Source organism: Helicoverpa armigera, chromosome 18, assembly GCF_030705265.1.
Source record: "Helicoverpa armigera isolate CAAS_96S chromosome 18, ASM3070526v1, whole genome shotgun sequence".
Classification (NCBI taxonomy): Eukaryota; Metazoa; Arthropoda; class Insecta; order Lepidoptera; family Noctuidae; genus Helicoverpa; species Helicoverpa armigera.
Genome location: NC_087137.1, coordinates 8,073,355 through 8,100,693, shown reverse-complemented (window position 1 = coordinate 8,100,693; position 27,339 = coordinate 8,073,355). Strand labels below are relative to the sequence as shown.

At 36.9% G+C, this 27,339-nt stretch overlaps 2 protein-coding genes and 3 non-coding genes across 5 annotated transcripts; 2 read left to right on the top strand and 3 right to left on the bottom strand.

Moving 5' to 3' along the window:
* Positions 1 to 958: 958 nt before the first annotated feature.
* Positions 959 to 9,183, bottom strand: LOC110377714 (homogentisate 1,2-dioxygenase). The gene is made up of 10 exons (XM_064039273.1): positions 9,169 to 9,183; positions 8,462 to 8,658; positions 8,111 to 8,207; positions 7,803 to 7,986; positions 7,170 to 7,290; positions 6,056 to 6,186; positions 4,472 to 4,626; positions 4,041 to 4,167; positions 1,382 to 1,563; positions 959 to 1,093 (listed from the first exon to the last, which is right to left on the bottom strand). The coding sequence occupies exons 1-10, from the start codon at positions 9,181 to 9,183 to the stop codon at positions 959 to 961; spliced, it is 1,344 nt and encodes a 447-aa protein (XP_063895343.1).
* Trnas-uga (transfer RNA serine (anticodon UGA)) lies at positions 2,071 to 2,152 on the bottom strand. The gene has a single exon. It is a non-coding gene; the product is annotated as a tRNA-Ser (tRNA).
* Trnas-cga (transfer RNA serine (anticodon CGA)) lies at positions 2,705 to 2,786 on the top strand. The gene has a single exon. It is a non-coding gene; the product is annotated as a tRNA-Ser (tRNA).
* On the top strand, positions 3,660 to 3,741 carry Trnas-uga (transfer RNA serine (anticodon UGA)). The gene has a single exon. It is a non-coding gene; the product is annotated as a tRNA-Ser (tRNA).
* A 1,975-nt stretch (positions 9,184 to 11,158) lies between the features above and the next one.
* On the bottom strand, positions 11,159 to 27,149 carry LOC110377695 (uncharacterized). Its single transcript, XM_021336670.3, has 9 exons — positions 24,374 to 27,149; positions 24,009 to 24,170; positions 19,353 to 19,571; positions 17,999 to 18,153; positions 17,399 to 17,621; positions 16,863 to 17,040; positions 16,286 to 16,392; positions 15,707 to 15,823; positions 11,159 to 15,313 (listed from the first exon to the last, which is right to left on the bottom strand). The coding sequence occupies exons 1-9, from the start codon at positions 26,939 to 26,941 to the stop codon at positions 15,209 to 15,211; spliced, it is 3,834 nt and encodes a 1,277-aa protein (XP_021192345.3). The 5' UTR covers positions 26,942 to 27,149; the 3' UTR covers positions 11,159 to 15,208.
* Between the last annotated feature and the right edge of the window lie 190 nt (positions 27,150 to 27,339).

The window sequence follows — 27,339 nt, the reverse complement described above, 5'->3', positions numbered from 1 at the left end:
GTTTGGCGGAAAAAATAAGAAACGTCTACACAAACGTAAAAATAATCGCCTATGTAAAAGGATCAAAAAGGTTTCTGAAGCTTTCGAAGATCTGTTCAAAGATGATTCTGATGAACATAATAATTCTACATTGTCTACAGAAGGTAATCATTTATTCGATGGCGACAGTGTTGAAAATGGAACTGAAGTGTCCACGACTGAACCGATATCAATAGATTGTGGAGAAGCCGCTATTAAGTTTACCAAGAAACATAAGAATGGAGGAAACAAAAGTGGTCACAAGCGCAAAAATAAACACCTTGGCAAGAAAATCAAAAAACTTTCTACGGCTATAGATGATTTGATCGAGGATAATGATTCTGAAGAACAGAATAATTCCACAATGTCTATTGATGATCATGCGTCAGCTATATTTCATTTGCTTGAGAATAATGGTACGGAAAAACTGAATAAGTCCACAATGATGTCTATTCATGATCATTTTTCAGCTATGCAATATTTGCATGAGAAAAATAATTCTGAAGAGAAATATAAACAATGTGTGCTCAAGTATAATAAACACCTTTGCAAGAAAATTCAAAAAGTAACTGAAGCTATGGAAAAGCTTTTAGAAAACATTGATTCTCTTGAAGCAAGAAGTACAGGTAATATGTGTAATTGTAGCATTGGTTTGCCCTTTTATTTGTTTTTGTTAGTTCTTTACAACCATTATAAGATTATAATGGTTTGATAAGTATGTATTTACACTAAAGATTTCCCATAGAGCACCTTGCTTTTTTTATTATGTAGGTAAGTAAATTTTCTATAAGTAAGTTCTTATAAGTAAACCATCATTGTTTTATTGAGGTGAATATTCACAATAACAAAAGTAGATAAGTTAATCTGGACGAATAGATGACGTTAAAATACAAGTATTTAATTACTTTAGTAAATTATATCACTGAATTCACCATCTGAATTAAATGTTGATATTTTCTGAGAAAAGCTTGGGTAAGTTTTGCCAGCACTCGTAATATTTGGCGTCTAGTTTCTGACAAGTTTCGGCGCCCCACTTAGTTATCGCCAAGCTTAGCGAAGACTCGAACATGAAAGCCTGTAACAAGAAAATCATTTATGTGAATGAATTAATATAGTTACAGCTGCTCTTTACAATTCCTCTTGTTTTAAGTTGTATTTTACCATTCTTGCTGTCAATTCTGGCAACAGAATCCTTAAAGTAAACCTTAAAGTGTGTTTTTCTGTCTGACTATTCTTAATCTAAACTAAAATAAGCAGGTCAACATATAATATGTTTATGTATGTTTTACAACATACTTCATTAATCGTACTCTGCTACTTGGAAATAAATGAAATTATAAAAAAATATACATCTTGTCAATACCTGAGTATCAACCGCAATTTTCTGAGGAACCAGTTCTCCATAAGAGGCACCTTGGAAGCATTTGTCATCAGGTCCGTGAGGAGTCATCATGGAGTGGAGAGACGCTCCACCAGGGAGGAAACCACCTTCCTTAGCTTCGTATGCACCCAGGATTAAACCCATGAACTCACTCATACAGTTCCCTGGAAAGAAACACGGTAGGTAATTACGGACCTGGGTTGACATAGATTTGAAAGTCTTGTTGGTAGGTAGGGTAGGTAAGTATATCATATATAATATATTCAATGTATCATTAAATATAACATAATATTAATGCTAATTATGTGAAATCCTCATTAAGTTACAGTATGTAGGTATAGATATCTAGTTATGCCAATAAATTTTCCTGTTCGTTTACTCTATTGATTTATCTATTGTTAAAATTAGACTAATATTGTTGCCTAATGAAATAGCAAAAACAGCTTTATTTTCCTCAACATGTTATTTGCAGCTAACATAAAACGCGGACCTTTAGGCGCGTAAAAAGTGTCCGAAACAAAACTTCGAAAGTCATTAATGACCCGCGAAGGCACGAACAATACATACAACAGAAACTTCCCCTTTCATGGAATAGTCGATCTTAATCAAACAGTAATTTAACTTTTCCAACACGATGTAGTTAAAACCTACAAAGGTAAAAATTCACTGACCGCTGAGGACAGGATTCGAACCTGCGCGGGTATAACCCATTGGATTTCAAGTCCAACTCCTTAACCACTCGGACACCTCAGCTACATGTTTAAGAACGAAATTAACGATTATTAAAAAAAGATTTTAATATTTATTCAAGTGTTTTCAGAGTTAAAATAGAACAATGAGTCCTAATGGCCAGATGTTAATAGCATATAGAGTAGGCATGTAGTAAAACCTTTATGTAAGTATGGCAATTATTATAATTTATTTATGAGAAGTAGCTTCAAAGCTGCCGAAGCCGAAATGCCACGCAGTCTTATCTGTCTGTGGTAATAAACATTATTCTAACTAAAGCAAAGAGTTTGTTTTCCTGAACGCGGTAATCAGGAACCAAAAGTCCGATTTTAAAAAAAATCCAGTGTGCTCTAACATGCGTAGACTAGGCTACCTTTTACCCGGAAGCGGGAAGTAAATCCCGCGGTGTACGGATGGAAGTTAGTTTCTATACTTACATTTTTGATAAATAGGAGGTTACCAAAGTCCCTATATAAGAGCCTATTAAAAATACCTATACTACCTATAACCTATTAAAAAATACCTATTCTACCCACTTCATCCTATTTTAACCGTTAGTTGAGGATCCCAGACAGAGCTGAGGTGTCCGAGCGGTTAAGGAGTTGGACTCGAAATCCAATGGGTTCTACCCGCACAGGTTCGAATCCTGTCCTCAGCGAGATGGATTTTTTGGTTACTAATGACGCAAGCACAATTGAAACAAGTGAGAGGCCATGAAGAGCTTGTCATTCTTTAAAAGCAAACGATTAGTCATCAAATAGCCATCACGGTAGTTTAGCCTCAGGTGGAATAATTTTATATTGAACACCGCACCGTACCTGGGCCCCGATTCTCCTAAGTTAATAATGTCAAAATCGAATAGAAATCGAATCGCAATATGATCGTAATAGCAGTTTTAACCATAACGGGCATTCTGCTACTAATAAAAGACCAATCGTATTCGATTGACATTTGATTGGTGTGCGATTGGTCTGCTATTTTGATGATTTTGGTCTATAGGTACGGTAGTTTGCTGTACAATCATTTTGCAATCGTAAATCATTTGCAGACAAAATGATTCATTATTGAATGACAGAAAAGGATAAAAACGTTTATTTCAAAGAAAAAATAGCGGAATGCCACATACGCTTCAATCGTAATCGAGTCGGGATTGGATCTCAGTCGAATCGAGTCGAACGTCAATCGAAGGGCGCTTAAGTAAAATTAGGAGAATCGGGCCCCTGTATGATGGAGGTATTCTATTAGATAAAAATAATGTTTTGTTTGCATACGAAATATTTTCACTGATAGACTCAGCCACAAGCTTAGCCGGTAGAGAAACTGCGACTTTAGAAGTTTGGTACATTTCTATAAACCGACATAATTTTAACTGGAAACTAGAAGGTGTGCAGGCACTTCTACACATTTCTATTGTTTTTGCTTGAATTAAGTCAAACATGAGTCTTGTAAATTGTAAACGTTTACCCAGCTGTGTGCTGCCTTTATGTATTTCCTAAGACATTAATTAAGAAATTGGATCCAATCGCTCGTAGCTGAGGTGTCCGAGTGGTTAAGGAGTTGGACTTGAAATCCAATGGGTTATACCCGCGCAGGTTCGAATCCTGTCCTCAGCGAACTCCATTTTTTTGCAGACTCAAATTATTTTACTATTATAATTGGGTCATTGAATTAAAATCTGCTGGCGCAAAAGATCCAAATCGAAGTAAGTAAGTAATCGGCGAAGAGTTCCAAATCCTTGGACGATCTACTACTTTTTTAATTGAATGAATATCACAAACCAAGAGTGCTAAGCAAATTGCAAGCTCCATTTGAGACGAGCAAACTTCATCTCCTTTTTCGTAGTTTCTAAGGAACGAGTGTCTCTTCGTAGGTTGGGTTCGGCTTACAGTTAAATCTTTTGTTTCAAACTTACTATGATAGTACGGTGGTCTGAATGTGTGCTCCTGCACGGACCACCTCGGAGGGAAGATCACGAAGTCGGCGATGGCAACGCCAGGCTTCGTCGACTGGCAAGTCAGCACTGTGAATATTGATGGGTCCTGCAAACAATCAAATGAAGAAAATGAAGTTCATTTTTCAAAAGATGCATATTCCAGAACTTAATCAGGTATGTCAAGTAAAGTGGCTTCAATTTGTACCGCCCATTTTTTATCTATGCATATAATTTTTTTTTCTGACTAAGATTAGAAGATTTGGCTGGACTGTAAACTTTGTGCATAAATAAGGTAAATAATAGTGTAAGTATAATTATTTACTCAAAATGTGAAATCGTGTAAAAACTGTTCTATACCCTAAAAACTATCAACGTATAACTAGAAATGTTTCACCCAACTGTCTACTTACGCAATGATCATAAAGCACCGCATTGATGACCATAAACCGGCTCAAGTCATACTTGTACGGGACATAGTTCCCATGCCAGGCTACCACGTCGAACGGCGAGTGGTTCTGTTCCGCCACGAAGAGGGAACCTTGGTACTTGTTTATTATTTTGAAGCCTGTGGGATGAAGGGATGTTAGATTAATTACCTATAAGTCAAAGAAAGTTTCTGACGCCGGTAAATACAATAAAAATGAAACAAGCATTAGGAAAGATCTGTAGATAAACGTTTCAATTTCCAATTTTAGCAATAGAACAACGTTTCCATTTCTTGTCTTAATTACTAATATGCAGTGGCGTAGCGTGGGTATCTGCCGCCCGGGGCAGTTGTCGATTTTGCCGCCCCTTCCCGTGTATTTTTTATAACAAGTGTTACTGGCCGTTTGTCATTTTTAACCGAGTTCAAAAAAAGGGTTTTTTTGTATCGACGTTAAAAATCATCAAATGACTCTTCCCGCTGTGGGTTAGCAGCGGTGAGGGAGTGTCAGACTTCGTCTTACTGACTAAAAACCGTCGTGTTCCGTCGAAGGCCTTTTATGTTCCAGAGCTGCGGTAACTCTTTCGAACAACCCGCAGCCCCGGCAGAGGGGGGAGGTCCTCAAGTAGACCTTTCCTTTGCAACCAAATGCGCGAGCGAAGCGAGCGCGAAATTTTTATCGGACTTAAACCAAATATTTCGTAAAATTTAGCCCAAACGTACCTACTTAACTTTTTGTTTGTTGACAGATGCAAAAACAAGGACGTATCGTTTTTGAATACGCGAGCGAAGCGAGCTCGAAAATTTTATCGGACTTAAAACAAAAAATACGTAAAATTTAGCCCAAACGTACTTAAGTTTTTGTTTGTTGACAGATGCAATAACAAGGGCGTATCGTTTTTGAATACGCGAGCGAAGCGAGCGCGAAATTTTTATCGAACTTAAACCAAATATTACGTAAAATTTAGCCCAAACGTATTTAACGTTTTGTTTGTTGACAAATGCAAAATTTAGCGCATACAATCTCTGAATACGCGAGCGAAGCGAGCGCGAAGTTTTAATTATTTTTTATTTAAGACTCAAAACCAAAATTACGTAAAATGTATGTGTCACGTGTGTTTTACGTACCAATAATTAATTTTAAGTTTAAAAAGTTTCAACTTTCTTGTGTATTGTTTTGTTATTGTTAGAAAGTTTTATGTAGCGGCGCAGATACCTACTAGTTGCGAACTATTTTTTTTAATTGGGTAAATTTTGCCGCCCCCTAAAAGCTGCCGCCCGGGGAATTTGCCCGCCCTGCCCCCCCCACGCTACGCCACTGCTAATATGTGATTACTAACTTCACCCCCGTTTAACCCCCTAAAGAATAGATTTTGGTAAGATCCTTTCATAATTCATGTCTTCCCCTAGCTATGACTGCTCTGCCCCTACTAGATGTGATGATATATAATCTTTTCAAAGAATTTTCAAATCGGACGAATAGTTCCTGAGATTAGCGCGTTCAAACAAACAAACAATCAAACAAACTCTTCAGCTTTACAATATTAGTATAGATTTTATAATAACTTACCAGGTATTTCCTGGTCGACATAGTGTGCAACAGGAGTGAGGAAGTCTCTTGGATTCGCAAGTCCATTAGCTCCGATAGGTCCAAGATCTGGCAGCTTGAAGTGTCCGTCAAACACCTCCAGAATATACCCTCTGCAATAAACGTACTGGTACCTACACTACCTACTCAAAATGCCACGTTCACACGGCGATTATTTTCCCGTACCTATACCGTGTACGAGATTTTATCGAATAGGCGTCGTCCTAATTGGCAGCGATCGTACGATGGCGCGATGCGTTTTTCATCTAAGACGTCTCGTCCTAATTGACAGCGATCGTACGATAACACGATGCGTTCTCGTTGTGCGATAAGTTCAAACATACAGATTTCATCAGAGTGTCCTATTTGAACCTCGCAAGTGAGATCGTGAGATGAAAAACGCATCGCGCCATCGTACGATCGCTCCCAATGAGGGTCTTCTCAATTTTTTCTGCCACAGGGTGGCGCCACGTATGCGTCTGGTCCAAACAGCTGTCAAATAGTATGGAATTGTAGGGTCCGAACTTATTGTTTATTGAAATTCTGTTATATTGGAAGTGTTATTGATTTTATTATGGACTACGGTCAGAATAAGGTTTCCGAACTAAAAATTGAGCTAAGAGAGAGGGTGCAAAAGTCACTGGTACTAAGGAAAAGCTTGTTGAAAAATTTGTTAACACAATATGATTTAGTTTTTTTTATTTACTCAACCGCAATAGTAAAACAATAATGCAGTGCTTTAATTATAAAATAAAAAAAAACACTAAAATCGTTCACTATTCATAGTAAAGATAAGCACTTTGACAGTTACCTGGACCTGACGACTCGGTGCTGCCACCTCGTGGACGCCATTTTAGAAAACCCTCATTAGGACGACGCCATAGAGTAGTGACAACAGAATATATGTGAAAACTTGAAAATTATTTACGGGAAAATCCCGTGTTCGAGAAATATATTTTAAGTTAAAACCGTATACGAGAAAAAATCTAATCGAATGGTCGCCGTGTGAACGTGGCCTAACAGCTCGACTTTTTCTTTAGGAATTGAAATAACATATGTTCATAAAATGATAGAGACATAAGGAAGGTTTATTTACCGGGAAGGTCCATCGACAGCCACTGCAAACCTCATGCCGAGCTGGATGACAGCTATCTCATTGGGAGCCACCGTCATACGCCCAAATTCCGTTGTGATCTTCAGAGTCCCTTGCTGGGGAACTGAAATATTCAAGACATCATTATACTTGAAGAAGGAATGCAATAATTTAGTTTTACTTAAACCGATCCTTAATACCACAGATTACAAAATACTATACCTAGGTAGGTACTCATATGTTAGTATCGCACTCTGAGCCGCAAGATACCCCTGCCGGGGCTGCGGGATTGTTCGAAAGAGATACCGCGGCCCTGGTACATAAAAGGCCTACGAGGGAACACGACGGTTTTTAGTCAGTATGAGTCTGACACTCCCTTGCCAAGACATGTTGCGCCGACCCCAAATGACTTGGGAACAGGGCAGGAAGATGATGATGATGATGAGTCTGACACTCCCTTAAAGCTGCTAACCCACAGCGGGAGGGGTCATTTCATGAATTTTGATGTCGAAAAACAAGCCACAAGATACAAGCCGTGCTTGCTTAGTTTGTGGCTCAACGTCAATGCAAGCATAAGCATATTGTACAGTTTCTTCTACTCAATAAACATAATTTATTTATTAAACTAGCTCTTACCAACAAGCATATCTCCATCGCTGCTGTAGAACGCGCTTTTGTTCATAGATGTGTTGCACAAGTAGACATGTATGGCCAGGCCATTGCGGGAGCGAGGGTCACCAGCTCCACATACAGTGTGGAGACCAGCCACGAAGTCCACCGATTGGTTCGATGGTGGAAGGTCGAATGGGAGCCAACGAGACTATACGTAAAAAAATGGATAGGTAGGTAAGGTTAAACTGCAATGTTTAAGTTCCTCACTATGTGGTAAGAAAACGTAAAACAGTCAAAATGATTAAAAGGTTGGTGAAAGGTTTTTTTCTTACCTGGTTAGGATCGGGTTCCTGTTCGTCCCAGTTATGGGTAAGATATTTCGCGACATCAGACTTTTGGAATGGCTTGTGAATCACTGAGGGTCGAATTCTGGAAAATGAAAACGTAACTTATCAAAACTGTCTTACCTACATGTTTTTCTACATTAAGAAAACTGTGAAGAAAACCGAGAAGTTCTAAATATGACTTTAAAGTCGTATTACAAACATGTACTGGTAACAACGCTAACCACAGAATAGGTAGATACGCTAACAAATCATGCTGAGGCCCTGAATAGGAGCACGCTTCATGAGCACTATAATGAGGGTAGGATTTAGTTTTCATAAATAAAATGTCGTTCATACCTGTATAACCAAGACCGCTTGTTTTCATGCCTCGGCGCAGTAAACGCAGTCCCGGAAAGCTGTTCAGCGTACAACCCGTAAGGACAACGCTGAGGACTGTTCTGACCCTCGGGGAGGGCACCAGGCTTGCGAGGATCCTCCGAGGAGAACTCTGAACCAAATCCGGAGAGATACTGTGTAAAGAGATGCAATGAGTTCTAGATATGTGTAAGTGTTCTTTAATTCCGTCCCCCAGTAAGTTAAGTCCGAAGAGATTGAACGAAAGACCTATTAGATACTAGCTTCTGCCAGCGGTTTCATCCGCATCCCGTGGGAACCTCTTCACGAAGCCGGATAAAATGTAGCCTATAGCCTTCCTTGACAGATGGGCTATCTAATGGGCTTCAAATCGGACCAATACTTCCTGAGATTAGCGCGTTCAAACAAACTAACTTCTCAGCTTTATAATATTAGTGTAGATATACCTAGGTATTGATTTCTTTGTTGGTTAGTTGAGTATGCATCAGTAAAATAGAATTCTAAGTCAATTCATGTTTTTCCACATTAATCTATTTTTACTCGAGAGCCATAGAAGATCCTTCTAATTTCTCAAGAACTGGTTTCGACGCAAACATTATTTTACGAAAGTTAGTTTCTACCTTTTAACTTTTCTTACCTAATTCTTATTCCATAAGGGATATTTTAGTGAAATTATTTCAAATATTTACCTTAAGTTCTTCCATCTTCTTGAGACGAGATATTAGTTCCAAGTGCGAGATCAAACTATGGCGCTCTCACTAGTCCCGCTGTTTACTACAAGACTGCTATGCAAATGTGGCCGGTTTGTTTATGATAAAGATTGGTATTTATGTATATTCAGATAACTTGGAAAATGTTATTTTGTAACGCGGTGATAATATGTAATCTGGGTTTATGTGATTGTTTTTTGAAATAACTCCTAAAAGCGGTGCCGGCAATATTACTACCACGCTACTATTCTCCTTGGCAAAAATAATTATAAAGATCATATCCATATCTTCGCCATTAGCGGGAAACGTAGCTTCAGAAATAATAACAATATCATGATCGCGATGTTAGCATAGCATCCAAGTTACCATAAAATATCATCATCAGCCTAGCCTTTTCCCTACTATGTTGGGGTCGGCTTCCAGTCTAATCGGGTGCAGCTGAGTACCAGCGTTTTACAAGGAGCGAATGACTATCTGACCTCCCAAACCTAGTTCCTCGGGCAGCAAGTATACCTTCATATAATAATGTTTATAATGTCTATAATGCTTTCTATAATCAGTGCTTTTTCAATTAATACCTACTTAGTTAAACTTGCTATAATAAGCTTCAGCTCCGAAATTGATCATGTATGACCCTAAATTTCCCTTTCCACAGCACTTTACCAACAGATCAACACTGGGATGATATGACTCATAACGGAGAAGAAATCAAATTTACTCGCCTCAATTAAAAACGAAAACAATAAGTGCATTTATCTAATTATTTGCGCAAACAAATATTTATTACCTACATAAAAACAATGCTGTAAACTCCAGTGACGATTGAAGGAAAAGCCAATTTAAGTTTTAAGTACCTAACAGGATATACTTAAATCCTAACTAAGTGCGTATTCTCAAAGTGACGCACTTTTCGTAGCATAAATAGGTTTACTGGAATGCTTTTGAATTGCGCAGCTAGCCACTATTGCAAAGACGTAAATAAATTATTTATGAATCAGGGCGCATTTACACTATCGGATTATTAAGAAGTACCTAAGTGTGTAAACAGCGAATGGAGCTTTTACTATGATTTTCTACATAAAACTGTGGAAATATGTAAATCATTCTTTAGAAATCTTATAACTGTCTCAAATAGAGAACATGAAAATAGAGAATATGAATAAAGATATCGTGCAATTTAGAGTTCTATCGCACCAAAAGAAAGTTTGCTGACCAAATCTAATATCTGTGCATAGTGTGGCATTTTTTATACCTGAGCATTGACTATTTTTAAATGTTCTAAAAAATAATCGCGTCACAATATTAATGTTATATCGACTGATGGAGGTGTGTACCGGTAGGTATGATAATATAAGAACTGGTTTCAATCCGCTCTCTAGAGCCGCTTGTCAATCCCGTTTTATTGAACGAGAAAAACATTTCATAAATACAATTAATATTACACCACGTTGTGCAATATCTTAATTATCTTATTGATCACCTGATGATATAAATTATTGTTAATATTAATTTAATATGCAGAACTTGGCAACAATTTAGTTATTTTTCGACCGTGCGTTTAATTTCCCAAATTCGTAGATATTTCTACCCAGCTACCGAAAAAGGCTTGCATATTTAAACCAAATGTATGCAAACCAATTCCTTGATTCTCCAGTACCAAGTATCCGTTGCATATTTGCATAAATGCATATTGAAAAGATTTGAACAGGTTTATGCATTAGGGAGGTCCCACAGTAACTAGGTAGGTATGAACCTACTACAAGTGTTGTGACATTTTAACATGATTCTAGACTACTGAACTTGTTTTCATATTTTCTTTTTGTGTCAATCTAGCTTTTTACTGTATATTTTTTCACATATTTAGACATGATAATATTTACCTAAGCTGATCATGCGATATAATATTTATAGGTAGCGTAGTTTTTTTAATAAGAACTGACATATTTACATGTAAATAAAAAAACCAAAGTACTTCCGCAAATATTTATTATAATATTGTTTATATGAACAATAATGTCAAGCGATATTAAATTCGAATTGCCTATTACTGAGTTTAGGACATTACAATGCTGATATACTACAATGGTTATGTCGCGATGTGCCTCTTCAACGAAATCTATACAAAGTAATATCTTTGGAACAAACTGCCCTTATACATATACATAGCCACTATATACTTTTCCATATACATATTAAAATTTAAATAAACATTTTGATCTGTATTTCAGCATTTTTTTTCTATTTCAAACAAGAATAATGGAAAAAAATATGTATATTAAACAAGAATGGCACTGTATGTATAACCATGTCATTTCTTAGCGATACTCAAAAATATATTTTTTAATTGTCAGATACTTATTTATCGAGCGTGAGATATAGTCTCAAAAGAGGGCAACATTATATTTTTTATAAGTCCTGGCAAGATTGGCAAATAGTTATGTGAAGAGACACTCGCCTATTACAATGGAAGGTATTTCAAACAAATTACTTTTATTAACGATAAAATAGCTTCTACATTACAGCGTTAACATTATTATTGTTCTTAATAATACTTAGTGTAGCTACCGGGAACTTTGGAGCAATATTATTTGCCTTGGTCACCCATCTTCGGATTATAAGAAGTTAAAATTGGCTTACTTTTAATTGCAAGAGAGACTGACTTATATCGAAGAAATAGCAGCATTCCTATTTCGTAATTGTTTTTTGTTTCTTGATTGGTGTTTTCGATAAAAAGCAGCAAGAGTATTTTCAAGAGCAATATCATGGCCTGGGACCAATGAGACCTAGGGTCACGGGATTAAAGCCAGGTACACCAAAGGCAAATAATATCGCCTATAGTTCAGAAACTTTACAATAGAACGGAAGATACAGTCGTGTTTTTATTAAAAAAATAATTTTACAAAATAAATAACCAATAGTAATAATCATCATAGCCAATTCGTACAAACAATTTCTGTTAAATCAGTAAAAAAAGAAAAAAGATTTTTTGATACAATTGTTTGAAAACCTAAATATTTTTTACATAGAAAAAATATTTCAATATTTTCAACAAGACAATAACAGTAAATTAACAAAAGTATTTTTCACAAAATTGTAAGAATGTGTATTTTCATTATTATAAATCCTATTCATTACAATAGTCTTCGAATAAGTTCTATTGATTAATTCACGTATATTCAATAATATCGAAATAATTATCTAATACTAAAAGCTAAAAACATTGATCTAATATTATGCATAAACAACAAACTTAATGGTAAACAACACAAATCACAGTTACGTAGCAAATAGAGTCAAGGCTATTTTTACAAAAAATACGAATTAATAACCAAGAAGGTTTGTTACAGATAGACCATAGACAAGTTAAGAAAATAAAAGCATAAAAGAAAAAAAAGCTTCCATTTTCGAAAAAGTGGAGAATAAGTTTTAAACTTGGAACATATTAAAATAATAATTACAAAACGAATTCCAAGTAAAAATAGCCTTTAGTATAAGCGCAATCACATACACAACAAATATACAGAAAAATCTTTATATATTGATACGAATAAACAAATTAATGTAAGACATTATCAGAAATAAAATATTATTTAAACAAATACTTACAAAACAAATAAAGTGCACAAGAATATAATAATTATTCATAGCTATTATTACTCAGACTGATAACTACATAATAAAACGTATATTATTATGAAATTTATTAAATTTGCTGTTATATTATTGTTTCCCAATGTCACAAAGTTTTATGTGTAAAATCAACATTTTGCACTGAAAATGGACACTTAAAAAAAAACAAATCAAAATTTAGTTATTAAAATTGGAATGGTTATCTGACATCATTGCTTTTAAGGAATATTTAGTTCTTTAACAAAAATTAAACTAATGAGAATCTTAAAATCGGTGCAAAATGTGTTTTACATATAAAACCTTGTGACGTCATAGTCCACGATGCGCTAATACCTACCCTAAATATACATTAATATCACACGGCCATACAGCGGCCTAATACACATACGAAATGATATACGATTGATATATTTGGTAACGAGCGACAACCGTTAGGAAATTGTTCTAATAGCATTATATAAATAACTTTTTGAGACCTTTTTCAAACAAATATTAAAGCTTAACACATCCCTCCAAACCCGGGAACGTTATTTTTTGAAACGAAACAACACAATTTTAAAAACAAAACCATTAAACTTAGCTTTAAAAAAAATAAAGCTACAAAAGGTTTGTTTGTAAAAAGAACTACATAGTTTTTCCACATACAAAATCTACTAAGCCGTCACACGAAGCATACTTATTCTGTAAACTTGTAAATCGATATCCCTTATCGATTACCGAGTCGATTATCGATTAGGGTATATTCTCGCGGACCAAGTTTCAGAATAGCGCGAATTCACAGTACACTCAGACAAAGCTTTCTTCCCTCTTGTGTTCCCTTTGTAATACTTAAAGCATTTGTTCGGAGACGACACTAAAACCTTGCATTTTAATGCTTCTACTAAACAATTTTACATGGAATACATAAAATAGATAAATTCAGAAAATATGACTGAAGGATACATACATTATATAACTTTTTACAATTCTCAAAGTATCAGCGCTTAAACATTTCTGGCCAATTCAATTCATAGATATTGATTATAATTTATTCAATAATGATTAATATTCGATTTGATATAGGATATTATTAATTTTGTCGTGTTTCTCTATATTGGCGCTAAAAATAATGCAAGTACAATCAAGTGAGAAAATCTAAAAACTTGTTATGATTCATAGATGAGATATTTAACAAAACAGACTACGTTGCGAAAACCTTGTATTCTAAGAGTATTTAATTTTTCTTAATAAAAGCTTGAATAATTACTGCTTTTTTTACCCGACTGTACTTGCATTTTTGATGTTCTTTTTTTATCGAATCCTTGTTTTTAGCACCAATACAACAAGGCATAAATATCATAGTGGAGTATTGTGACCTATAGATATAGAAGTGAGACATTTTACTACGTAATAGCAGTATATTAATTGGAATCGATATATCAATAATAATATATTACCATAAATATACATAAGTACCATAGATTAAACAATAACGATAAATAATACTTATTAGTAACTGAGACTTGAAGCAAACTTCGACGTTACAACCTCTTTAATTTGTCTTTGGTTAGCCATAGATGCAAGAATATTTGGAATGTATTTTTTTAATTTAAAATATGGCTTTTATTTTTCAAATATTTTTATCGATGTTTGCTTCAAATATCAGTGTATTTAGCTATACACGAGCGATAGTTTCAACGTAGAAGCATAATTATATTATACAGTTTTAACTAAATTGTGCTCGCAAGACGCTTTCTGTCTGTCTCACAGAGGAAATATATTGTTATTAAGCTAAAACTGAGTATTTGTGATTTTTCTATCGATGTTTTACCAACACCGTACAACTCCGAGCTTTCAAAATACACTATATGAATGTATATAGAGTAATACTCAGACCCCTAAAGCATGAGATTAATATTATATTTTTTTAATAGTTAAATAGTGTTACTTTGAGAAAATATATGTATTACGGATATTGATAAAGTAGTTAAAACTCAGAATCCACACGATAAGAGAAATACGGTGTCGTTAAACCCGATAGTCGTTAGATAATATATTATGTTACTCACACTAAATCACTAGGTCCTCTATGTTGAGTAGAACAAGACGAAAAAGCGCTTAAAATTACAACAAAAATTCACATTTCCTATTTATCGATATTTCTAACTGTCCTAACTACAGCCCAGTCGTAACATCTGTACTAGGAACTAAAAATAACGAAATCCTAATACATTTACACAATCATTAAACCATTTTTAAAGCAATACTCTTCCCCATAATGACCCCAATATACAAAATAAGTACAAACTCCACTTAGCAAGTACATTTTTTTATTGATAACTTTTCGTACATCCCTAGTCCCTAGTGCGGGAATGTTACTACTAGTGTTGTAGCTTACGTGTGTGTCCAGTTATTGCTGCGGCAGCATGTGTGCCCAGGCGGCCTCGTATTTTGTGTGTGCGGAACTGCACGCGGATTTCGTGGCCTCTACCACGCTTAGCGGGAATGGTTCGCACTGGGGAAGAAGAGATGAGTTTTTACTTGTAGTTTTGTGTATGTAAGTGTAGTTTTAATGAGCAAAATTAGACGTGATTGCCGTGCCTATTAGTTTTAATTGGCAATTTTATTTTTCTACTGTGTAACTGGAACTGTGTGTTTAACTGGAACTATTGTGAGCAAGCCTAGGAAAATTAGATAATTTTATTGATGGAGTGTTTCTATTTCCAAATATTTATATTTTGTTTATTTTTGTACTTGGTAAGTAAATTGATATTGCCATGATTTCGTTTTTCCGACAAAAAAAAAATGGAAAAAAAGAATTTCACTTCACTTCACTCACACAGTTCTCAAATATAAGTTTGCCAAACTGTATGACAATTTGTTGAAAGATGACACTAGATGTACTCACAGTGAGCGCGCAGAAGGCCTGCTCGAGCGCGGCGATGAACCGCTCGAGCTCAGCGCTGCTGGCCAGCACCAGCGCCAGCCCCGCGCCGCGCTCACGCGCCTCGCACACGCTCCACTCCTGCGGAAACACGGCATAATGATATTCTTGTTACTACATAGCTAGCAATATTTTAACATAGAACCGGAGATTGCCCTTGGCTAAATTTCTATAGTGTATACATGGACAATAGTCGGTTGTGTCACCATTTCATTACTCCTGTATATACTTATGTACTCTCTTATTTTACTCCTTTATATATGTAGTACTGCTTTATATAACGTCCCTTATGTACCTACTAGCTTACATACTCACCTTATGTACACCCTTATATCATTATCATCATCTACTAAGCCTTTTTCCAATTGTGTTGGGATCAGCTTTCAATCTAACTGGATACAGCTGAGTACCAGTATTTTACAAAGAGCAGTTGCCTATCTCACCTCCTCAAACTTTACTTATGTACGCCCTTATAATAAAGATTTAAAAACGTGGTGTGCACTGGCGAAACACACTTTAAAAATAAGAAAAGAAGTCACTCACCAAACAGCACCAATTCTCGTCAGTGTCAGGTATTTTGAAGGCAGTCAAGTTCTTGATGGAGCCGCACGCGAGGATCTCAATGTCCGTCCTCATCTCTTCTATGTATTCTGAAAGAAGAGTACTATGACATCAGGAAAATAGAATCTATATTATGTACCTTATATGTGAAGGATTCTGATGTAATACGATTTTTCATACACTTATTTAACTGCAATACTACATAAATATTTGTTTGTCCGTGGATGGGCGACTATCTTTTCTTGGCGAGTTCTTCCGTGTTTCGGAAGGTGCGATAAATTGGTGGGTCCCGGATGTCATTTAAACATCGATGGCAGTCGTTACAGGTAGTCAGAAGCCAGAAAGGCTGACAACTAGTCTTACCAAGGAGTTTTGGATCACCCGGGACACTGGGTTCAGGAGATCAAATAGACAGTCTTTACATGTAAAACAATGGGTCTCAGCTGCATCCGATTAGACTGGAAGCTGACTCCAACATAGTTGAGAAAACGCTTGGATGACTGCATAATTATTTTTGACACTATCAACACATAAAAGACAAATTTCTAAATTCACTTACCTTTAAGCAGCGCATCAGACCCCCTGTCCTTCAGATAGGCCGCGGCGCCGGTCACGAACGCGAGGTCCAACGTGTCTCGCACGCTGATGACCTCGTGCGGCGTCACCAGCACCGTGCAGGCGGGGGGAGGCCCTGATCGCTCGCTGCACTTCTTAGCGCCGTCCTTTTCTTCCAGAGCCTGCCAAAGTAGAAAAAGTTTTTTTTTTTAGGAATAAGAAGATATATTAATGATATTGTATTAATAAAAAAAATATATTGATGGAAAGTATTCTTCCCCTATAATGATATCTAGTGTGCTCATTTGACAAAAAATATATAAGTGTACATAATAAATATCTCGAAAAACCGTCTTCTGTTTGTCTATTGCGAACCTCATATTAAAATAGCTACTGCGGTTAGCACGATCGAGTCTACTTGTACTTCACCATTGTTTGTAGGTAAGCGGTCGTTTGGGGACTCCGAACGGACTAAACCGCTTCTATAATCACCTAAATAGACTACAATAAAGACCTATTCTCCCTTCAAATAACTCTCACCTGAGCAGCATGTAACAGGAGACTCTGCAGCCACGAAGACGCAGTAGCGTCATCAGGGGCCGCCAACAATAGACGCGTGTTATCAGCCAACGCGATCTCGAAGCAATGCGGCCGCCGCGACGAGTCTACGTGCCGACGGACACCGAGCACTGAGCGGAGCGCAATGTTGTTGGGTAGCGGGGTCCCGTCCGGAGAGTGTGGGCCCCAGTGTAGGACGCCGGCCCTGGAAGAATTCATTGAAGTTGCTGTAGCGAAGTAGTATTGGTTTTGAGAAAACGTACGCTAAAACTTGATGGTAAATTGATAATATATCAATGGAAATGTAGTAATTTTAGAAAAATATCCAGCAAACATTTTTGAGTAAAAAAGTCCAGCACATTTAGATCACACATCGACATAAGGCAATTTCATTGGATACCTATGGGTATCTACATAAGTAACATTGCGAATGTGAGCATATACAAACTGATTAGCGTTTGCAATCAGTCTTATAATCTCAATAAGAACTTCGGTTAATAATTGCACCTTTTTACATAACCAGAAAATGTTACGAGAAAAAATTACAACATTGACAAGAACAAGTTACAAGTATTTACTCACCTAAGCAGAAAATAGCAGGGCTCAAACCGGCGACTCCGTTCAGTCCTACACATGAGGTACCCTTCAAGCGGCGGGGCGAAGGCGCCGGGAGCCTCTATGAGTCTGTCGCCCGCGTCGCCCGAACATACGCGCCCGTAGAATAGGATCTGTGGTATCTGAAATAATTTAATTGTGATTAAGTTACAAATTGTTTTAGGTACGGGTAGAAAATTTAATATCATGCCTATTTTTTTCGTTAGCTATCTCTATATACTCAGATAATACAGCTGAAGAGTTTGTATTTCTTAGCTTGAATGCGCTAATCTCAGGAACTACTGGTTGCTTTGAAAAATTAGATAGATTCTTTCGGCATTAGATAGCCTATTTTACAGACCTTTGTAAGGGTGCACGAAGGTCTTCCCACGGGGACGTGGGTGAAACAGCGATATACAGATATTTATCAGTAAACCACCTCATATTGTAAAAGGAAGTCAAGAATTTAGTCATACATAAATCATAACATTGAAAACATTAAACCTTGGCAATCTGAAAGGCCACACTTGACCAAGACCAAGAGTTTGACATTGTAACTAACTTTAAACAAAATTGCATCTCATAACAAAAAGGTAACCAATACGGTTACAATTGTCATTGTATCAAAACATTTACAGCATATAGGTAATTATTTTTCTATCTATTGACCTTGAACACAGCTTGTAACCAAATCAGTCAATAATCCGTAGTTGACAACACGATATTAAATAGCTCACATGTTGAGATATCAATTTCTATCATAGTTATGTTGTTGTTCGACTTTTAGGGAGGTCACAATAAAACAAAAGTTTATCTATGTAGCGAGATTGTGGCGGGTCGACTACCTCAAAACTGGGTACAACTTGTTCTCATAAGATTGGATTAAATTCTGTTTACAGAATCATCATTTCGCTAGCCCTTTCCCAATTATCTTGGGGTTGATTTCCAGTCTTACCCGATGCAACTGAGTAACAGAGTAATACATGGAGTGAATGCCTATCTGACCTCCTCAACCCAGCCTCAAGAGCAACCCGACACCTATTCGTAAGACTGGGTTGTCAGCCTTTCTTGCTATGACTACCCGTAACGACCGTCAAAGATGTTCAAAGGACACGGACCAATTTAACGTGCTTTCCGAAATCCGAATTATGTTTAAAGAATGTTCATGCATAATTCAACACGAACTTAGAACATAGAAAAATATGCAACAGGTATGTTGTAGGTTTCGAAGTTGAACTATAAATTACAAGATATAGATCGGTATTGACATTTTCCTCAAATGTCATCCCATCCCTTTACGACCTTTCAACCAGAGCTTAGCCAGCCTAGTGGTTACACTTACCCGTTTCTCATGCCTCTTCCTAGCGACCGCGGCAGCCAGCTCTCTGCAGCCCAGCGGTATCATAGCCGGAGGCCGTTGGATCCTCAGCGGCGAAGTCCTAGCGCTCCATTCGAGAGAGGACGCGAATCGAGCACCTAATGATGCTTCCCCCGTTATAATGGAACAGGCTATGTTCCCTGCGATGTCCAGGATTTGGATGTACTGAGCTTCTGGGCCAACCTGTAAAAGAAACATGGATTTTGCTAAGAAAATTGTATTTATCGCTGGTCAATACTAGGCTAAATATTGTTGTCAATGAATTTCGAATCCGTTGATTAAAATTGAAGTGGTGAATTCTTTAGAGTCACGCGTGGTACTGCAAAAGGCATGTCGGAACATTAAATAAAGACTCTTTCCAATTTCCCTACTAATTCTTAAACACACGTATTTTACAGTAGCTGTTCCCTGCGGTTCCACCCGCGTCCGGCCGGTATTGAGTACTCCCCATAAAAAATATAGAATTAATAAAAATAAATGATATAAAGTAGTCTATATTTTATTCGGAAATACAAGCTGTATTCCTGCCAAGTTTCATCAAAAACCATTTAGTTTTAGCGTGAAAAAATATCAATCATAATCAAAGAATAACATAAGTTCCTATACGTTCGATGACCCGTTAAAATAATGGCTACATTAGCAAAAGTATTCCAGTTTCAGATCCAATTCTGTAACAGCATTTAGTATAGAGGTAAGGAAGTGCAGTGACGTCACAGGCGTCACTTACAAGGAACGTGCGGCGCCAAGTCAGGCCTCCGTCACTCCATGTACTTGCGCGCTATAAGTGCCTACCGCCCAGCCGAGCGGTCTCGGTCCGCCGGCGGATCAAATTCAGTTGCGGTTTTCACAAGCGAAGCGCGCGCACGCCGTTCAATTTTAAACCGACTTCTAATAGTGCTGTTCGTTCGTACGCGCATTACGACGCCGTGTGGTGCCTTATGTGCTGTAACTTTAAAGATTTTTTTATTTTACCTACACACTGATGTATATAATTATGTTTTATCTATGTTTCTTCTACAGTCAGCACCAATAGGTATATAAAACAAAACAAACTTACAAAAATAATAAAACAAACTTTAAAAAAAGAGAACCGACTTCAAAACACTAAACCGTAAGAAATAATTTATTTTTTGATGTCGGTGCTTTTTCGATTCGTAATTACTAGCTGTTAGCACCAACATAAAAAAAAAACCAAATTATTTCTTACGGCTTTGTGCCTTATTTGAAGTCGGTTCTCTTTTTTTAAGGCTTTTTTTTTCATTTCTAGTGAACATCTCCGAAGATCATCATCAAACTAAGAAGTATTATACTTATTTTAAAACGTTCTCCTAAATGTAACAAATCCTTTTCTGAAAATCGCATCGATATCGGTTTAGCCAAACGCGAGATTATCGCGCACAAACATACATACCTACAAACCATACAAGTCAAACTTCTCAGTTTGGCCTGTACCTATGTCTAATCACCTCCTTTTTTTAAGTTGGTTAAATATTTTATAAATTATAAAATTTTTAACTGCCACATAAAAGTCAGAACATATTCACAGTTCTCAATAACATAGATAAAAAGTTATGTTAATTTAATTTCACCGAAGAGGCAGCCCTGCGATTACTGTGGAATCGCACGGTGCGAAGCAATCACTGCTGTACGCTTGAGCATTTAGGCGCATTTTAGCATACAGTGGTTGTTGACGCGAAGGAGTAGGCAATTATCGTAATAGGTATTGGAAGTTTTCTACTGAGTGAAGTATCTGTAGTAATCTGTGGCCAAGTGGAGTGACTCATTGTAATTTATGCATCTGTTCAAACCTAACGCTTGGGGGGTCGCGAACTGAGCAACTAGTTCGCTTTGAACTGTCCAGCCAAAAGATGGGTGCACGATGCAATTTTGAATTTAATTGAATGCTACTTTAGCAATGAAAAATATGTTATATATTGGAAAATCTTCAGATTCTAATATGTAAAGCTGACGGTTTTCTTTGGTTTCGCTAGTCGCTAATTTCAGAAGCAACCGTTCCGATTTGTAATTTTTTGAATTTTAGATAATATGCCCATCTAAAGAGGAAAGCTATAGGCTTCTTTTTGTTTGGGTGAGCGAAGTAGTTACCACTGAACATAGGTCAAACTGCTCCCGGTCGCCGATGAGCATATAAGCGATACGTCGGTTTAATAGATCTAATACACACAATCTGGCAATAACCGGCAATTACCAAATTAATTTCCTTTTATGTTCTAAAAAGCTCGATTTCAGAATAACAATAAGTATCCAGAACGTAAATAAATCACGTCATTTATTTACCAAACCATCTTTCTTACAATAACAGGCGACATTTGTTAATAATTGTAGTCATGTATAGTTATCGGCACGGATAAAGAGCTCTCGGCGGAAGAGTGGGGATCGCTTTGCGCACTGTACACGTAAGGCAATAAACCAATAAATCGCTTCTGCGCAGGTGAAGGTCAGGGCTCAATATCCCTGCCGATGATTATACTACAAAGGTTAGCTTTCAGAATCTAGACACACGGCAGTGTGTCCGCCAAGTTCGAGCAAAAAAAGCGACACACCGGCCGTGGGTTATATTACACGAACCATTTCGGGCCAAATTCGAACCCCCTATAACTCAAAATCTATTTTATTTACGCATATCAAATTTCAAGTATCTGTTGAGACCCCTTCACTTATCTAAAATACAAAATTTCATTAATATACCTATTGTAGGTCTTGAGATATTGACGTCAGAAAATCGCTATTTTTACTATACACTCACTGACTGACTGACTGACTGACTCACTCATCAAAAACCTAGACCACTTCCAATGGTCGTATTGACTTGAAATTTGGCATGAAGGTAGGTCTTTATGTCAAGGTAAAGGGAAAAATCAGAAAATGGCCAAGTGTGAGTCGGTTTTAAAATAATGAAGGTGTTTTAACCCGGTGTAAATTTATACCCCTAAGGAACTAAAACGAACTAAATTTATCTATATTTATGTATATAATATATCTTCGAATGGTCGTACCGATCTGAAATTCGTAACAAAGGTTTGTATTTAGCCAAAGTAAAGTAAAAATCTGAAAACGGCCAAGTGTGAGCCACTTTCGAAAATAACGAATGTGTAACTTTGATCCACGAACATAATATATGATAACATGTCATGTCAGTCAGTTGGTAAATCTAGTCCATTTAGTTAATCTAGTTCATTTCTTTGTAAGAAGCATAGTGCATATTCAAAAATCTGAAAGATAGTATAAATGAGTCATTTCCTTAACTAACTTAATCATATGAAAAAAATAAAATAAACAACCTTACAAAAATGAATGAAATCCCACCCAAAACAAAAATGTGAAACATTGCCAAGTTCGATAATATGTGGACGCTTCGCCTATAAAAGAAGTGAGATCTGAATAAGTACCAAGTTCCATACACATACCCCAGTTAAAAATAGTTACTTTTTAATGATGTTACTTGGCAAGTTTTAATAGAAAATTAAATACTTGATTCATTGCGTTTAGTAGGATTTTTAACAAGGTGTGTGAAAACTTGCCAAGTAACATCAAAAAGTAACTATTTTTAACTGGGGTATGTGTATGGAACTTGGTACTTATTCAGATCTCACTTCTTTTATAGGCGAAGCGTCCACATATTATCGAACTTGGCAATGTTTCACATTTTTGTTTTGGGTGGGTAGTAATATCCACAACATTAATGAATCACGTTCATTAATAGCCACGACCCGCATACGTCCGTGAAAAGTTCGAAGTTGACTTGCATTTTTAAAGGTCTCACGGCTCCTGTCCTAGTTAATTAGTCCGTCGTAAAGTTAGTCCCAGTTTTATAGGGCTTCTAAAGTCTGGTATGTGTATAAAACTGTAGCTAATGATTGGAAACCAAATTAATGAGGTCTCAATGCCATAAATGACCAATACAATGATAACCAAATAGGTACATAATCACACAAGTATAATTATATAAGTAATCTGAATTGATAACTGAGTTCCTAAGCGAAAAACTCGGAAACGACTAAACAGATCCATATGAAACCTAGGGTGCTTATATGGTTCACCGGTGATGGTTAGTGGCTCAGTCAAGTCGTAGTTCTCTCGGAAAGCCGTCAAAACCACGGGAAACAGCTACTTCAAATATCAACAAGTGTAGACACAAGAATCCTATCTACATTCAATATTGTCACGATACAAACAAAACAATAAAAAGACAATTGATTTACAAGTTAATGTGTGCATAATATTCTCATAATAAAAGGGCATTGATTTCAATATCATAAACAAGCAATACTCAAAGGAGGTTGGTGTTATTCTGATCAACTTTGTCTATGGCCTGATATGTCTGGGATTATGAATAATAAATGAAACCTATTAAGATATTGTTGATCCTGCTTTAGTTATGTCTATAATTGCATACAGTCTATTAATAACAATGACACACTATTATGTCACACAGTATTTGTATTACTTTTTTATACAAAAAATCTGTGGCTTTAATTTTGCTTTGTTACTCATTACATAACAAAAGGTCAAAGGAGATCGAAAGTATACCAGATGACAATCTAGAAAAAATACAAACATGTTTTGTGGAGAACATAATGGAGTACAACTTCCACTTACCACGATAGCGTCAAGTTCGTTATGCGGCAGCCGGCACAGCATGTCATACTCTGTTCCCCCAGGCTTCACGCTCGCCACATACAGAGCGTAGTCAGTGATGAACACCAGCAGAGGCGTCCACGACCCATCCTCCATACTATAGGGAGACTTCACTTTCATCATCTGTAACAACACACTCCATTAAGGTCGAAAGAAAAAGTACATTTGAATGTAAACAAGCCTTTGACCTTTCAATCAAATTAGTGGATTAAAATCGTTTTCAAAACTTTTTCGCTAAATTAGTACCTTGTACAAAACATCGCGTAATCAAGGTCGTATTACGGTGAACGAAATTGCCGTGCGATTTAGTAATCAAACATAATTACCCTATTTAAAGTTTCGTTTGGGTACGAAAATATTTGTAGTCGGAGCTTTTCATTACACTCAATGGCCACGTTATCTTCGAAACTATCGAAGTAGGACGGCTCGTCAGCCGTCAGCAGCCGCACAGAGAGCCTTTTGTTCTCTATCACCTCTTTGTCTATGAGCCTCGACATCCGATCAGCCGACACGTGGAATGTATCAGACACCTCCTTCAATGGGAGTATTATGCTCGGAAAGTGTTTCTCCATTCGAAGTTTAAATTGAAAGAACTTATTGTTCTTTATTTTGAGTTCAAGGTCTTTCCTTTGACACACATTCTTCAGGTATCGGTTCAATAGCGCCGACTTGTTGGATTGTAGCTTTTGGTTGCCGGGACTGTCGAAAAAGTCGTCGTTAAAGTCTTCGGCCCCCTTCAAGGTCGAGTTGTCGGTGTTTGAGCAGTTGTCGCTGTTCACTTGCGCCGGCTCGTCATTCACTTTCTGCACGGTGGAAGCGGATTTCCGACTGTATCTGTTTACATTCTGCTTCTTGGGGGAGGACAAATGCTTAGAAATGCCATTTTTTTGCTCAGTCTCGTCTTGGATATTTTTGTTGAATTGTCTCTTGGGGGTTGATGTCTTACTAGAAGAGTCAGTATCGGTGGACTTGTTGAGGTCAACTTTACTTGTGCTACTCACTAGCTCTTTCACTGGTGTGGTTTCAGGTATGGGGACAAATGTCTCTTTGGGTGCATCAAAAGCAGTTTGGAATGTATCATGGACGTAGCTGTAGGAGACTCCTTTGTGTTCATACACAGTGCTTTCACAGTTCACAACATATTTGCTTAGAGGTGGGAGATCAGCTTTGTTTGGTTTCTTATCAAGTTGTGCCTTCATGTTGAGTGTGAGTTTATGCCTTGGGGAGCCTTCATTAGGAGTTCTGTCACCAGCTACTGCAGTTTTGGATGGTGTTGTTTTCTCCTTTGGTTTCTCAGCAGCTAATGGTTGGCCATTGAGGTTGATTTCAACAAAATCATCTTCATCCTCAGCCTGAAAACCTGAATCTAAGCTTTTGGAGAGGTTCTTGTTATGATTCACATCACAAGGCAAAGCTTCCACAACATTGTTTAATTCCAAACTGTTTTCAGGCAAACCTTTTTCTGGAGCAAAATTGAAGTTAAAGTTTTTGTAAAAATTCTTTAAAGAATCTATGATGTTATTAGCATCTAATAGATTTAATACTTTGTTATGTGATTTTCTTTCCTCAACAATACTTGTAGTAATGTAGCGTTTTTTCTTCAGTACAGATTTTACTGTATTTGGACTGTGTGAAACTTCAAGGGGCATTTTCATCCTGTCAGTGGATTTATCAATGTCAGCTTCAGAAAAATATGTTTTCCTCATAAATGCAACATGACCATTGTTTTCAAATGCATCACAGGAGTAGGACTTCTGTGCTTTGTCACATTTTCTGTGCAGCATTGATGTTTCAGTTTTATTTGAATGTGATGAGGATGAATCACTGGAAGAAGTTTCAGAGTCACAGCTAAAGTTAGAATCTGAGCTGTTTGAGTCACATCCATATAGTTTCCCAGTAGGCCTGGGCTCATTATTGTTATCTTTGTCATTATTATTGTCCTGGTTTTCTTGTTCCTGTTCATAATTCTGACAGTACTCAAATATACCACTCCTGTCATTTTTAGAATCACCATAAGTGAGTATATCTGACATGGTCTGTTGAGCAACATCGGCTGCATACTTTGGTGTTCTGTCACCTGAAGCACACCATGAAAACCTATCTGTTACAATGTTATTCTTTTGTCTGAATCTATCACAATATGAACTGTCTGGCCCATATGATATGAAACCTCTTTCAATGTGAATATTGTCTGTTTTTGTATTGTTCAATATATCTTCATGGAATGACACCCTTTTCTTCTGTGAACTTGGTCCACTTTGTGACTTCTTCCGACATCTTCTCCTGTACACAATGTCTTCAGATAATGACTTCTTAGGTTCACTCCTCAGTGCAGGCTTTCGAGATTCTTCAGTACCCTTCTCACTTTCTAAAGCTTTTAATACTAAATCTGGCAAGTTCTCATAAGTTGGTTTCTTATGTGACTCTATAATCAATTCTGGCACAATATCATCAGGCACTCCAATGTTCTGATTGTCGATATCACTGCGCGTCATGATGCTACTGGTGGTACTCTTGATCATGTCCTGAGAACAGGACGGTGGTGCGTCGTAAACACTGTCACACGCTAATTCCTCGGCTCCTATGAGACTGTGCGACATGAGCGCTTGGCTGGTGGCCTCCGAGGCCTCACTATCTAAACACAAAACACCAGAATCACCGGGCGTATCGGCCAAACTACTCGTTGTGCTAGAAATCAAGTGAGTGTTGCCTTGAAGACACAGCTCCGTGGGCTTGCCCGCGCTTTCATCCGCGCACTCCATCTTCGCAAATTGCATTGTATCTTCAACACTGTTTGTTGCCGCTGTCGCAATAACAGTGTCGTCAGTTTTATGACGACGTTTGCTTTTATCGATCTCGTTGCCTTTTATTTCAGTAGCCTTGTCTGAAGACATGATGATTTCTGACACTTGAGCGTTATTCCAATATTTTTATAGGATGCAGCAGCGTTAGTATTGTCTCACTTTAATTATTAATCGTTATCATTTTGCCATATATTTATAAAATTCATGTAAAATACGACACAAAACATGACGAATACACAGCAGCCATATTTAACATTTTGACATTTATTTGTGTTTTTCTTTTAAATGGAGTGGTAATTTAGTTACATGTAATTAGTTGCCTATGTAACTTTAGTCGATTACTTTAGAAAAGAATAAACTCAAACTCAAAATGTTTATTCGCTTGTTAAGATATAAAGATATTGATAAATGCAAATTATGAAAGTTGACGTACATAGTTTGTTTGGCAGCAGCCTATATGATAAACTCGATGGATAAACTACGCTTTC